This window comes from Hippocampus bargibanti, linkage group LG19, assembly GCF_051943395.1.
Source record: "Hippocampus bargibanti isolate YZ-2025 linkage group LG19, ASM5194339v1, whole genome shotgun sequence".
Classification (NCBI taxonomy): Eukaryota; Metazoa; Chordata; class Actinopteri; order Syngnathiformes; family Syngnathidae; genus Hippocampus; species Hippocampus bargibanti.
The window spans coordinates 7,206,505-7,220,608 of NC_142752.1; the positions used below are offsets into that span (position 1 = coordinate 7,206,505).

Consider the following 14,104-nt stretch of genomic DNA (forward strand, 5'->3'; position numbering starts at 1 on the left):
GGTCAAAATGAGGGGACATTTCCTTCCTGACACGTGTCACTTCTCAGTTGTCCTTCGCTTTTCTATGGGCTCTTTGTTTAAATAGTCATGATGTCATTCCCCCCAAGCTTTGAACTTGCCACTATTGATCTCTTGTGCCACTCTCGACATGACTAACTGAAATCAGGCATTTACAATGAGTCCTGGTGAGTCGCAGGAGGACTTTTGGCCCACTTTTCGTCACAGAATTGGGAACTGAACTTCCCATCTCACAGCTTGATCTACTATGTTCCATTTTTTTCACTCAACATGAAAAAGAACCCGAGCATGTACTTTATTTTTACATACATCTAATTTACATGGTCCTTAGATGGATAAGGTACGCTCCGTTTCAATGGACCTCCTCGGACGCATCCCCGATGGCACCGTGGAGAAAGCGGCCACCAAGGCGGCCCTCCAAAACCTCCTGGAGTACCATGACTCTTACATCCTGGAGGTGGAAAGGGAGAAGTCGATCCTGGCTCTCCTCGCACAGCACATCCACCGCCTGAGAGGAGATGAAGATCAGGATGAAGCGTTGCAGAGGAAGATTGAGAATGGCCATCAGGAATCGCAGTGCATGGATGAGATCAAATGCTTACAAGAACAGTATGAAAGGTGGGTGTTAGTATCTCGTCCATATATGGCGTACATGATTCTACACATATTTTATTTTTTTATACTGGATGCAAATGAACTTTGTTTGACTTGTAAATTGTCTTTTCAAGCCTACTGTCTCAAGTTCGGGGCAGCAGGGTGCAGGTTCAACAGGAGTTGAAAGAAAGAGAAGAGGTGGAAAGAGAGCTCAGCTTGGTCAAAGATTGGATTCAAGATACTCGAGGCTTGCTCCTGAGCCCCACCGCGGACCTCGACACGCTGCTGCAAGAGCTGGAGGTTATTTTTAAATGTCAACGTGTGCACACATTGTTTCACACCCATTTTATTTTATTTTTGTATTTATTTTTGGGTGACGTTGCAGACCGCTCACGGCGGGGTCATCAGCAGACGTCAGAGCGTGGAACGCATGACGGAGATGCAGCAGTCCAAGTATCACGACTTGCATGCGGGTCTCCCGTCCGAGCTCAGCATGCAACTGGCTGAGGTGACCTTGGCTCTGGGCTCTGCCGAAGACCAGGTGGGCATCTAGACCGGCCACACATGAGAATATGTTGCTGTATTTGTTTACCTTGTATCCTAACTTCCTTTCATACGTCTTCTCCTCTCACCAAACAATCTTGAATATTTACACCATGTGCTCTAGGTCCAAGCCAGAGAACAGGAGGTTCAGCAAACGCGGGATGTGAAGGAGGACTTCAGCTGCAGATTGAAGGACATGGAGAGCAAGCTGAAGGCCATCACGTTACGGTTTGAAATCAAGGGCGTCAGTCTGGAGGAGGCCAAAGAGGAGTACAGGGTAATCAACCTGACTGATTGAATAATTAGCAACAAATGACCTCCTGTTGAGTTGGCTATCTAGTGGGCAGATGCTAAGGTTAATGAATGTCAAAAATGGCCGCAAAGTGGATTCTGCCTTCAAATGTGATCATTTTGTTGTAATCTCCCATACATTTGTGGTTCATAATTTTCATATTCACCTCCTTTTTTCCTGCAAAAACTAACCCAATACAATAAAATGCATATTCATTTGTATAGCGCACAGCTGACGTAACAAAGCCCTTACCATGGACAACTATCATATACAGTAAATAAAGCAGTCACAAAGATAGTAGAAAGCACCAGGGAGTAAAACTAAGATGAAGTCAGAATAATGTTTAGTACGTTTTTAAAAGGAAAAAAAAACATGGGATTTTTTTTTCCTGCAGTGAGAATGCTATCTCAAAGCGCCACCTGTATTGCAGTTGTTCTACCATTTTGTGAGGTCAGCACAAATCCCATTTCTGTCTGCAGATTCTCCGCGATGAATGCCAGTGCTGCGCTCACACCCTGGCCGACCTCGCGGCCGCCGTGCAGGAGTTCAGCGAGCAGAATCCCCTGTTGTGCAAGCAGCTGGGCAACATCGTTGCCAAAACGGCCGAAGCACAGCGTCATGTCACGCAGCAGGTCCAGGACAGAAGCAACAGACTAAAAAGGGTCAGTGTTTGAAATGTTTTCATTATCACTGACTTCAACCTGGAAACAACAGTACCACAGGATGGCATCTAATTACCATATTTTCCGGTGTATAAGGCGCACCCAAAAGCCTTGATTTGATTCAAAAGATGACCCTGCACCTGATACGAAGGTGCACCTTATATGTGAAGTAATAGTTCCCTCCATTTCCTTCTGTAGAAGAGCTATTGCCTAACAGCCTGTATTATAGCGCCTTATAATGTGGTGTGCCTTATATTTGGAAAACCTTTATACATTACTATATTATATTTGGAAAACTTTTTTCATTCATTGAATTATCATTCATTGAAAGTGCGCCTTGTAGTCTGGTGCACCTCATATATAGAAAAAAGTTTGAAAATGCACCATTCATTGGTTGTGCGCCTTATACTCCAGTGTGCCTTATACAGCAGAAAATACGGTAATACTGCCAATAACTGATTACCACAGTAATCACCTTGCATCAATTTTTTTCTTTGTTTTAGCATACTTCTTTTCCGATCACGATTATTCTTATTATGATGTCTTCATTTGAATTAATCCTACCGTCTATTCTCCTCCATCTTCTCTTTATAACCCCGAGCAGGCCGAGAAGCAGCTGTCAGATTATCAAAGCGTGAAGAAATTTATTTTGGTTTGGGTGGAAAAAGCGGAGTCTCTGGTTTCGGGTAGTGTTGTCTGGAATCCAATATCGCAGCTACAAGAGCAAATCCGTGCGTATCAGGTGAGTCTTGATTATTTTTTGCTGGGTACATTTACAACTTTAATATTTTGCCAGTTAAAAAAAATATGGTAATTATTTTTTTCTAATTCCATTATATAAATGTTTAACAGTTTCGGCATAAAATGCATTCCGTTTAATCTCTTTGCCAAAACAAATAGCAGACATATCTGCAGCTAATTGGAGTCCCTTACTTTAAATTTTATCTCTCTGAATGTCAGCTTGAAGAGTGTTCAGCACCCTTAATTCGTGCCATTTGACAGCCCGACAAGTCTCCTCCCATTTTCTCATGTAATTTCCACTTCTTCCATCATAGGTGTTGCTGAGGGAGTGTCGCGGTCTCCATGACGATCTGGGGGCCGCGGCAGAGTGGGAGGCGCAATTGGGGGATGTGCTGGCAACCAAAGGGTGGAGTCAGCAGGTAAAGCAGCTCAGCGCACGCACGGAGGAGCTGCAGCTGACGGTGAAGACTCGCCTGCAGAGTCTTCAGGATGCTGTGAAGGTAAAAAAAAAATCAGTCAATGCAGCAAAAAAATGCGACAAACTGAGTACAGAGCGAAAAATGGGGGATTACTGTAATCCGTTGAACCCTGCTGGCAATGAGTGAATCATGCCCCACAAACCCATCTTCCACATAAGTGACTGTTTACATTTGCTCGTGGCAAGTTAGTTTTGTCATGAGACTGCACACAAGCCACCTTTGACTCACAAAAACGGGTTTTTTGGAACAAGCAGTGGAAATTGCGGAGAGGCCGATGGACCACGTGTAAAGATTACCATGTGCAAATATTATTTCTCACACTCGAGCTCTAACTAACAGTGAGTTAGATGGCATTTATGAAAATGTCAGTGCCATTAGGAGAGAAAATATTATTGTAATGCTCCTTCATTATATCCCTGCATGGTTGTCAGTTGACCTATTTTTTTTTTGGGTGGGTGAATTTTGAAACCTGGCTGATTAAGCAAACACTGCCCTCTAGAGGCTTGTATGGAAAACAAGCATGACATCTGGATTGGGTCTTTCATTGATGGAGCCCATCAATCTGGAACAAGGTCAATCTGGACTCATCAGACCACTTGATCCCTTTCTGCATTTTCTCCTTTCTATGATCGGTGAAAAACAGAATCCCTCCACCCCATTTAGCCTCATGAGTAAGTGGCTGTCTTCGGGCTGCGCAGCTGTTGGGGTCCCGTTATTTGACCCTTGTGGAACGCCGTTTTTAGACACACGGGGTATATCTTCCAAATGCTAGTCAAATCGACTGATCCATTTCACTCATGGTTTGTAGTTGACTGACGTTACACATTTGTTCGTCTATCTCCTGCTTCTTTTCGCTTCCAAATTGGTTTTCGTCTTTCATCAGGACATATCGCACTTGGAGGCCGAGGTGAAGAACCTCCACGCCATGGTGGACCAAGTCCAAGTCACCCTGGCCTCCCCCGATCTCAACCGGCTCAGCCTCAGAGAGCAACTCACACAGAGACAAGTAAAGACGACAAAGCGGCGACACATATAATTGATTCTGCTTTCAATACACCCGCGACTTGTCCAAATCAGCGTTTGCTGGCCGAAATGGACGGCTTCAAGCGGCAGGTGGCGGCCGTGCAACGGTGTCAGAGCGCCCTCCGACTTCCAGAAGAGGTGGTGGCCGGTTTGGCCGTCTGCCGCACGGCGCAGAGCCTACAGCAGGAAACCAGTCAGCTGCAGCATACCACCATCCAGCAGTGCAACATCCTGCAGGTAAAGGGTAATACAATACAATACAATACATAATGATTTATATAGCGCTTTAACAACAGCTGAGCACTGTAACAAAGCGCTTAACATGGACAACTACAGGAAATAAAGCAGTCACGAAGATTGTAGAAAGCAGCAGATAGTAAAACTAATATTTTAGGAGGATGTCGGCATAGTATTGTGGTGTTGATCCTAATGATAATGGTGTTGTTTTTAAAAAAGTAAGCATTATGATGTAATTTGATGAGGAAATGGGTGAACTTGAAGAATAATTACACAGATATTCCTGTGATTATTTGTATTATTATTAGACTGTTTCCCAAGGTGTATGTCTGGAATGTCTGGCTTTTCTTTTGAGCTCCCCCCATAGTGGTATTACCCTCCAATCTCCTGCTTCTGGGCTGATTTACCTTTAAGCTCATTGTCGTGAAGCTTAGTCATTAGAGGAAGTGTCTTAGGATGGCCAAAGAGGACAAATAACACCAGCATCAAACAATTTACAGTTTACAAAACTTAAAATTGTTCCCCCAACTTCAAGATAGAAGTGAAAAATGGTTGAAAATGTTCCTTGGAAAGGAGCATGTGGACACAAATAAACATCTATATTATCTTTCCAGGAGGCTGTGGTCCAGTATGAGCAGTATGAACTGGAGGTGAAGAACCTGCAAAGGTTAATCGAAGAAGCCCACCGGATCATTCAGGACCGGACCGTTTGCACCAGTAACATACAAGAACTTCAGGCACAGATTCACCATCATGAGGTCAGTTTGGGACTTTGATTAGATTAGATGAGCCTTTATTTTTTCTCACAGTGAAGACATTTACATTTCACAGCAGATTAAATTAGATGAGCCTTTATGTCTCACAGTGGAGAAAACAAAACACAGGAGCTGCTGTAAAGGCAGCCACTTTTGTGTTACTTTTTGTCACGTACGCAATTATACACTTTTCACAAGAGCGGGAAGAAGTTGAAAAACCAGAGGAAAATTCGTAAGCAAGGCGGCGGGACTAAATTGTAATATAAGGCGGATTTTTATACATCTGGGCATTACAATACAATACATATTTATTCCTATTGCGCTTTAACAGCAGCTGGAGCTGGCACAAAACGCTTAACTTGATCAATTATGGTTGTGATTTTCTTACTCAATACCCTCCGAAAGGTGATTTCCAGAAAGTGGATTTCCTGCAATATTTTGTCAGCGTATGTATACAGGAAATATGCTGCGAGTATAAATAGTCGCCACACTTGACAAAGGTAGTACAGTATTTTGTTTATTTTGGTGAGTCAGTTGGGTGAATGGTTCGATTCGCTGTCTGAAGAATGAAGTCATACTTTACCCACGCTACATATTAACAGGCACAAAACAAACTAAAGTCATTTCGTGAGGCTTCATCAAGACTCCCGCGGATATTTTGACTTGATCTGATACAGCAGATTCCTGTTTGTCGCAGTGTGTCAAATGTTTTGCGCACCCTCCCACTGCAGAAACTCAACCCGTAAAGGCAAGCAAGTAGAGAAACAAGCTCCCATTCCTGGAAGCGTGCCTCTTGATTTGATGTTATTCTCAGCCGCGCTTCACCAGCGACTGAAAACCTCCTCACATCAACGCGGCGCTCTGATGCCTGCGGTTGGCCTCTTAAACCCCGAGCGTCTCGCATCTACCACTGGCCTAGTTAGTCACGTGACCCGATTATATGAGTTGACCATCTGCGGCACTCGGGGTCGAGTAAGAAGAGGAGGAGGAGGAGGGCTCGGCCGCCATTCACATTCATACCACAGCTGAAACCCGACACCGTTTCTGTCACTCCTCCAAACACTCCTCTCAACGCCTGCTCCCTTTTGTCAGAAGGAATCTGGCTTGAGGATTGGCAGAAAGAGGAAGAAAGAGAGAGGCAGGCGGTGACATCACATCCTGTTTCCCCCCTGTTTTTTTTCAGAGGTTTGAAGGAATTTTGAATTTGGTTGGCTCGCTCTCACAGTCTCTCGCCATCTCTCTCAACCTCAAATCCTTCCTGTTAGGCTGACCGCCGCCTCTGAATCATACGACTGCTCTCTGCTCTGATTGGCTCAGAGATACAGAGGCGAGCGAGCGAGCCGGAGCTGTTGTCTTTCTATGCCAACGCTCCCAAAAAAAGCAGAGGTTGGGAAAGGGAGGAGAATGCTCCGTTCGCTCTACGCATGCCGGCGTCTCATTCAGCGTGTGGCAAACTCGCACAAATTTGCCTTGTTAACCAGGAAGTAGCTGACTCTCCGGGGGGGGTGTTGGCTTCTCTGTTGTCGTGGCTATGCTATGACAGGAGCTGGCCCAGAAGATCCACGGCTACCAGGAGCAGATCGCCTCTCTCCATTCCAAGTGCAAGATGCTAACGGTGAAGGCCAAGCACGCCACCATGCTGCTGACTGTCAGCGAGGCGGACGCCCTGTCGGACGAGCTGAGTGACGACGACGTACCCTGCGCCGGAGGAGCCGGCGACAAGGAGCTTCCTGCGCACCCCTCGGTTGTCATGGTGAGTGGCAGAGGCCCCTTACACATCTTGGGTGTGTGTACGTTTGGGCTTGTGTGTTTGTGCATGTGAAATATCAGAAATCCACCATATTTTCTGGAATATAGGGCGCAACGAATGACATACTTAAAAACCTTTTCCATACGTAAGGCGCACCGCATTATAAGGGGCACCTTCAACGAATGAAATACTTAAAAACCTCTTCCATACATAAGGCGCACCGCATTATGAGGGGCATGGTCAGCTTTTGAAAATAAATATTTACTTTTAGCTATAGTGCAGAAAATACGGTAATTAAAAATGTTACATTGTTCCTCAAGGGATTGCAAGAGTAATTTTTAAACTTTTTTTTAACTTTTTTTTTTTTTAAATTTTAACATGTGCAAAAAATGTGTCCACTCCAGTGCCAGGGTTTTTGCCATTGTCACTTGAATTCTAGGACCGATGACCATTTTGTTTTTGGGAGCCTTTTACTGAGCGAGTTGCTTGTTCTGTAGCCACAAAGGGACATCAGTCTTCTTGTGCCGGTCCCAAGCCTGGATAAATACAGATGGTTGTTTCAGGAAGGGCATCCGACGTAAAAGCTTGGCCAAAACAAACATGCAGATCAAACCTGTAAAGATGGAGGACTGATTTGCTGTGGCGACCCCTTGAAGGGAAAACCCGAAAGGAAAAGAAGACTTGAATTCCAGACCCCCACAAAATATTGCGTTTTAGGATGACATAAAGATTCAATGCAGCGTAACAAACCTTATTCTCTCTTCTTTCATCAAAAAAGAGTTAACTCCTAAATTATATGGGACTGGAGTTATATGAGTTTGAAATGAGGGTGGCTGTCCAAAATACAATGCAATACATACATATTGGTTTATGGAGCAGTTGAAGTTGGATCAAAGTGCTAATATGGTAAAAAGGGAAACGTTGCCCCCTTGCGGAAGGGAAAAAAAAACATTGCCAGACGCCATGGCCAGTGCTTTAACAGCACCTCAGCATGAAAAAACAAAACCCAAACAAATTCAGGAATGGCGCTCGACGTCAATATTTTCAATTCCCGTCAATATTTTCAATTCGCGTCAATATTTTCAATTCCTGAATACATTTGTGAATGAGTTAATTTCAAACTATTTTCCATAGTGTGTCCCTCTGCTCACGTGTGTGCCTATGTGTGCGCGTGCCTGCGTGTGCACTTTTTTGCTGTTCCATACATTAGCCGGCTCTGTTTGGAAATCTCACACCACCGTATACATCTCACATTCCATGGCCTTGTCACCGCTGTCTGCTCTGTGTTGCACCAGGAAACAGGATATCACTGTGTGCGTGGGTGTGTGGGTATGCGGGTGTGTGTATGCGCGCGTCGCCATGATAGTTGAGTCACTCACGTCTTCAGGATCATTTTCTTTGTTGACCCAGTGTCCACCCGTCTCCATGCCACTGAGAACAAACTTTGCACGCCGGTGGCCTCCATTGCGCCGCATTGCATCATCAAGCGTGTACAGTATTTGAGTATTTTACCATGTGTGTCCCCTTTCCCCTTCACCCGAATGAGTTTAGCAAAGTTGTGAACTGCCAAAAACCAGCGGCGTTCGGCCTCAGCTCCTGTTTGATGACTTTTATGTATGTTGCTGGTTATGCATTTACACAGACAACTGGGGCTTTCCTTTCCTATCATGGATGCATTTGTTTGTTGACACCAGAAGTCCTCAAATATTTTTGCATCATTGACTGGTTTCCCGTCAAGCAATACGGCAAATGTTGAATTGCGACTGTTCTTTGGGGTGGGGGGTGGGGGGTTACACTGCCAGACTGTGTGTGTCTTGGCCGCAGCAACACCGACGGCTGTTTTTTTTTTTTTATTATTATTGTTCCCCATATATTTAGCAAACAATATCCACATCGCAACCTGCTCAACCTGAACTCCCGCTTTGAGGTCAAAACCTTATTCTCGTGCTTGCCCCCCCCCCCCTTTTTTTCTGTTGTCTCACTCTTTTCACCCGGCTTTCTCCTGTCCTATGTTCTTTCCGTTTTATTCCCCGCCTCCTCCTCCCGCTTCTTACGGTGTGGTCAGATGACGGCAGGCCGCTGCCACACGCTCCTCTCCCCCGTGACGGAGGAGTCGGGGGAGGAGGGCACTAACAGCGAGGTCTCATCTCCCCCCGCCTGCCACTCACCCTCCCCTGGGGCTAACGCTGATGCTCTTCCTAACCAGGTACTGCCCATCCGCATCCACAAAATCCCTGTGGCGACCCGCTGTTCCCTGCTTGGCCTGCCAGCTCTTCACATCATCACCCTTCATATTTTTTTAATAAACGCTATTTTGCTCTTGAAGAATCAAAATTTGAACCCCTAGAAATATATCAGTACATTTTTTTTTTGTTGTGTGATATTGAAAGATCATCATCTGGTTGGCGTGGTATATGTAATCCATTGTTTTATAGTTTTTTTCCAGAGATACGAGCTCTCCTCCCTTTTATTCTTGCCATCAACAATGTCAACACAATGACCTATTACAATTAATTTATTATTCGTCCCCATTCAATATATTTCCACTCCCCACACACCTAACATGCCGTCATGTAACAGGGTCGAGGTGGTCTGAGTCGAACTGCCCTCCAAGAGCTCTACGACCCGTCTTTGGAAACAGGCACCGCCAACTTGGATGACCTCCAGAGATCCTGGGAAACTCTCAAGAATGTGGTACGGTTACGTTGCCCTGATATGAAAAGACCTTGCGTGTATGTCGTTTATATGTTTGTTTGTTTTTTGTCGTGCCCCAGATAAGCGAGAAGCAAAAGAGTCTGTATGAAGCCCTGGAGCGACAGCAGCACTACCAGGAGTCTCTGCAATCCATTTCTAGCAAGATGGAGTCGATTGAGGTGGCGCTCGGCGAAGGCCTGGAGCCAAGCAAGAGCCCTGAAAGCCAGATGGCGACACATCAGGTGAAAGGCGATAACTGCAAAAGCGTTACGGAAAAGATGAATGCACTGAAAACATCCATCCATCACTGTTATGTGCTGCTTAATTTTACATCCAATAAACATCTTCCACGTTCCTCCTCGCAACCAGGCTCTGATGGACGAGATCCTGATGCTGCAGGACGAGATCGGCGAGCTGCAGACGTGCTTCGCTGAGGAGCTGGCGGACGGTAACGGCGAGCCTGCCCACCAGCTGGCCCTGCGGTCCACCCTTACCGTGCTGGGAGAGAGAATGGCCACCATCAGGATGAAGGCCTCTGGGAAACGGCAACTATTGGAGGTGAGCTGAAAAATACAATTTACACATACAATTTACTATTCCAATGGTGAGACATGACACTCGTTTTAATTTTGGGTCATTGATTCCTTGCAGGAGAAGCTCAGCGAGCAGTTGGAGGAGCAACGTCAGGAACAGGCGTTGCAGCGCTACCACAGCGAGGCCGAGGAACTGGACCACTGGCTGCTCAGCACCCGCGCCACCCTCAGCTCAGCGCTTCACCTCCAAAACGAAGACCTCGACATGGAGGAGCAGCTCATTGACTGCCAGGTGAGGTGCTAATATTGCATCTTGTACTGGAGAGGAACTACATGAAGTCGTTTAATCTCTTTAAATCAGGGGTGTCAAAGTCATTTTTTGCCGCGGGCCACATTGTAGTTATGGTTTCCTCTCGAGGGCCGTTATGAATTTGGGGAACCCATTAGAATGTTTAAATCCCTTCAAATATTACATATAGAGCACACAGCAAATTAATGAATAACTCGTTTTCAAATCTGAAGTCAAGAATAATGACTTTTATTGTGGTTGACATCCAAAAATATGAAATTTTGGCTCAGATTTTAGCAATCATCATGGAATTTAACAAATTTGATTTGCTTTCGCGGGCCGAAAAAAATGATGTGGCGGGCCGGATTTGGCCCGCGGGCCTTGACTTTGACACCTGTGCTGTAAATGATCTCACAGCCACAGAAACATCCTCCTACTGTTTCTATGGTAACAGTAAATGGAATTTATAATCGCGGGCTGACAAAATTGGCCCTCTAATGCATCCTAATTGTTCTTAGTACGATAATAATGTGTGTGTGTGTTTTTGTTTTTTAAAGTCAGCGGAGGTTAAATAAGCTGATTATAGCTTGCATATGGCTCCTGTACACCTCCCTGAAACCAACTGGTAGCTCCTCATCTCCTGAGGCTGTGCACCAATGCTAATCCTTGTCTTTTGATGGCTTTGTTCAATTATAACCCAGTCTCAAAACCAGGAGGGGTCTTTTATTGTAATCCTTTCCCATAGATTTTAGTGGAGCCTAAATGGGACCTTCAAGAAAAACAGTTCCCTTTGTCTGTTTCTCAGAACATGCTGTTGGAGATCGAGCAGAAGGTGTCGTATCTATCCGAGTTGTCAGTGCACAGCGAGAGTTTGCTCCTGGAGGGTCGAGCCGAGACCAAGAGCGAGGCAGAGCAGCTCACGGTCAAGCTCCACTCCTTGAAAGACAGCCTGGTGGAACTCCAGCAGATGCTGCAGGACAAACAGGTGGACATACAGGTGAGTGAATGTTCAGTTTTGGGGATTTTCCCCTCGAAATGTCTGCATTACCAATTCTTTTTCTAGCCCGACTCAACCTCATAAATGCTCAGTCCGTCGCCAATCTTTCCAACCTTTTTTTTTTAATCCGCCAACCAGGGTTCCTTCCAGGAGCAGGATGACAGCGAGCCGGACTCGTCGCTTTCGCAGAGCCCCAACGTGCAGGATTGGCTCTCTCAGGCTCGCTCTTCGCGAACACAGCAGCATCATGACAACCTTCTCCAACAGAGGGTGAGAGCAGAATAGATTTTGTTAACCAACAAAAACTAAAAATATGTTCTAATATTTATGAATTAAAGGTTCTATTATATACAGGTGGATTTTAACCCAAAATCTACAACAAACTACCCCTAATTTAAAAAAAACGGGATATGTGTACCCTGTCATAGTCATTGAATGGTCCCTTAGAAAATAAATGGCTTTCAGGAAATACTTGCACAGTTTCATGAAAAAGTTCATTCATTTAAGTAATTCAACTCATAAGGTGAAATGAATATATTATTTAATGTGACCTTGAGAGTTTTGAAAGGCGCTTATAATTGAAATTTATTATCGTTATTATTTAGATTGATAGCATGCATTGCAAGACATTTCAAACTTTTTTTGTTAGAATTTTGATTATCATGGTTTACAGTTTATGAAAACCCTAAAATCTGTGTGTCAAAAAAAATAAGAATAATCAATTTAATTTACAAACGCCTTTCTGAACACCCAAGGACACATTACAATTAAAAGAACAATACACAAAACAATAAAACCATAAATGAGAAGGTTTCTTCAGCCGTCATCTGTACAAAAGTGAAGGTTTCGGACGTTTCGCCTCCTATCCAAGAGGCTTCGTCAGCGAACTAAAGTCTGACTGGTCGTATTGGCCCCATTTATATATCCCTAATGTCCAGACCTGGTGGCGCCGGACACAGCTATGATAGGTCCCTACTCTCAGGTTGGGGGAGGCGCGGGACCCCCCCCTGTGGCCCCACTGATTGTTCCTACATTCCTGACTAACGATTGGCCTATTACACCCACTCCCCCCGGTATCACCTCATCAGCATAACGACCCTCATCAGCATTGCGAAAGTTGCCTAACCTGTTTTGCCTGAGCAGGCTATTGTATGAACGATCCAAATTGAACCTCACACCACCAGACCGGTTTAATGAAGGATTTTGTTGTTTTATAAGGATCGCCTCTTTTACCCCCCTTTCAAACCATCTATGTTCTTTCGCTAAGATTTTAACCTCATTGTCGTCAAATGAGTGGTTAGTAGCTTTTAGGTGCAAATGTGCTGCCGATTGAGGCCCACTAGTATTATCCCTGCGATGTATTATCGCAGGGATATCGCAGAGGGCACACAGAGGTGTAAGGAGGAGGAGGATCTCATCATAGAATATCATAGAATTAGAATATCATATTAAATCAACACAAAAATGAGTTTAACTAAATGAAAATGTCAGTCATCAGAAAAACCTTTAACTTTCTTAACATAAAGAAAATATTGAACATTAACTGTCCTAAACATTGCTTATCTTGCCTACTTGTTCAGCTCCACACACAAGTTTCATTCATACATGGGCCACACTAACATTAATCTTTCATATCAAGGTGGGCCGCAAAATATTCTTTCGGGGGCCGCATTTGGCCCGCGGGCCGCGAGTTTGAGGCTTGCTGTAAGCCATAATAATCAAAATTCTAACAAATACAAACTTGAAATATCTTGCCATGCATGTTATGAGTCTAAATAATACATTCATTTCACCTCATAAGTTGAATTACTTAAATGAATGAACTTTTTTACGTTTTTCTAATTTTCTGAGTAGTAACTGTATTTGAACACACACATATCACATTTCCTTTGTTTTCAGGAGCTGCAGCAGCACGTAGCAGAGCAGCAGAGGTTGCTCGAGTCAGTAGCCAGTGTTGGGGAATACATACGCCATCAACAGATCGCATCCAACGGGGAGAGGTATGTTCTCACAATTCGGATTTTAAATATTTCATCTCTTTATTTGGTATTTATCTCCTTTCTCTCCATCTTTCCGCAGTGAGGTTTCTCTTCCTGTTGGAGTGTTACTGGATACAGAGAGCTCGTCTCAGGTAGACCTCTTGAGACAACGTTGGGAGAACCTGAACAAAGACCAAAGCACTAAACTGCAGCTATCGCTCAACATATTGGAACAAGATCAGTTTAGCCCGGTATGATCTCTTTGCTTTGCATAGAATGTCATTTTCATGAGTTAGCTCAGTTAGCTCATGCTAACTGTGTGTGCAGATCATCCACCGGTCTCGTCTGACCAGTCCCAGCCTGGTGTTCAGAGGCGAGTCCACCAGCCAAGACTCTCGCTCGCCGAGCGCTTTATTTGAAGCCTGCAGCCAAGCTCTAGAAAGAATCACTGAAGAGGTCAACCGATTTCTCTTAAACCATTTTATACTGCATCTAGCGTCACAGCGTAAACACTCTTT

General features: G+C 44.6%; 1 protein-coding gene across 1 annotated transcript in view; it reads left to right on the forward strand.

Moving 5' to 3' along the window:
• syne1a (spectrin repeat containing, nuclear envelope 1a) overlaps nt 1-14,104 on the forward strand; it is a 96,636-nt gene that overhangs the window by 60,255 nt on the left and 22,277 nt on the right. The window contains exons 83-103 of the mRNA XM_089022675.1: nt 350-636; nt 747-912; nt 998-1,153; nt 1,280-1,432; nt 1,927-2,109; nt 2,714-2,851; nt 3,165-3,350; nt 4,213-4,335; nt 4,407-4,589; nt 5,204-5,347; nt 6,888-7,097; nt 9,160-9,300; nt 9,675-9,788; nt 9,869-10,030; nt 10,158-10,346; nt 10,440-10,613; nt 11,416-11,607; nt 11,746-11,877; nt 13,507-13,607; nt 13,687-13,837; nt 13,914-14,042. Of these exons, the coding sequence (XP_088878801.1) occupies nt 350-636; nt 747-912; nt 998-1,153; nt 1,280-1,432; nt 1,927-2,109; nt 2,714-2,851; nt 3,165-3,350; nt 4,213-4,335; nt 4,407-4,589; nt 5,204-5,347; nt 6,888-7,097; nt 9,160-9,300; nt 9,675-9,788; nt 9,869-10,030; nt 10,158-10,346; nt 10,440-10,613; nt 11,416-11,607; nt 11,746-11,877; nt 13,507-13,607; nt 13,687-13,837; nt 13,914-14,042 (3,414 nt within the window). The remainder of the gene's footprint in view (nt 1-349; nt 637-746; nt 913-997; nt 1,154-1,279; nt 1,433-1,926; nt 2,110-2,713; nt 2,852-3,164; nt 3,351-4,212; nt 4,336-4,406; nt 4,590-5,203; nt 5,348-6,887; nt 7,098-9,159; nt 9,301-9,674; nt 9,789-9,868; nt 10,031-10,157; nt 10,347-10,439; nt 10,614-11,415; nt 11,608-11,745; nt 11,878-13,506; nt 13,608-13,686; nt 13,838-13,913; nt 14,043-14,104) is intronic.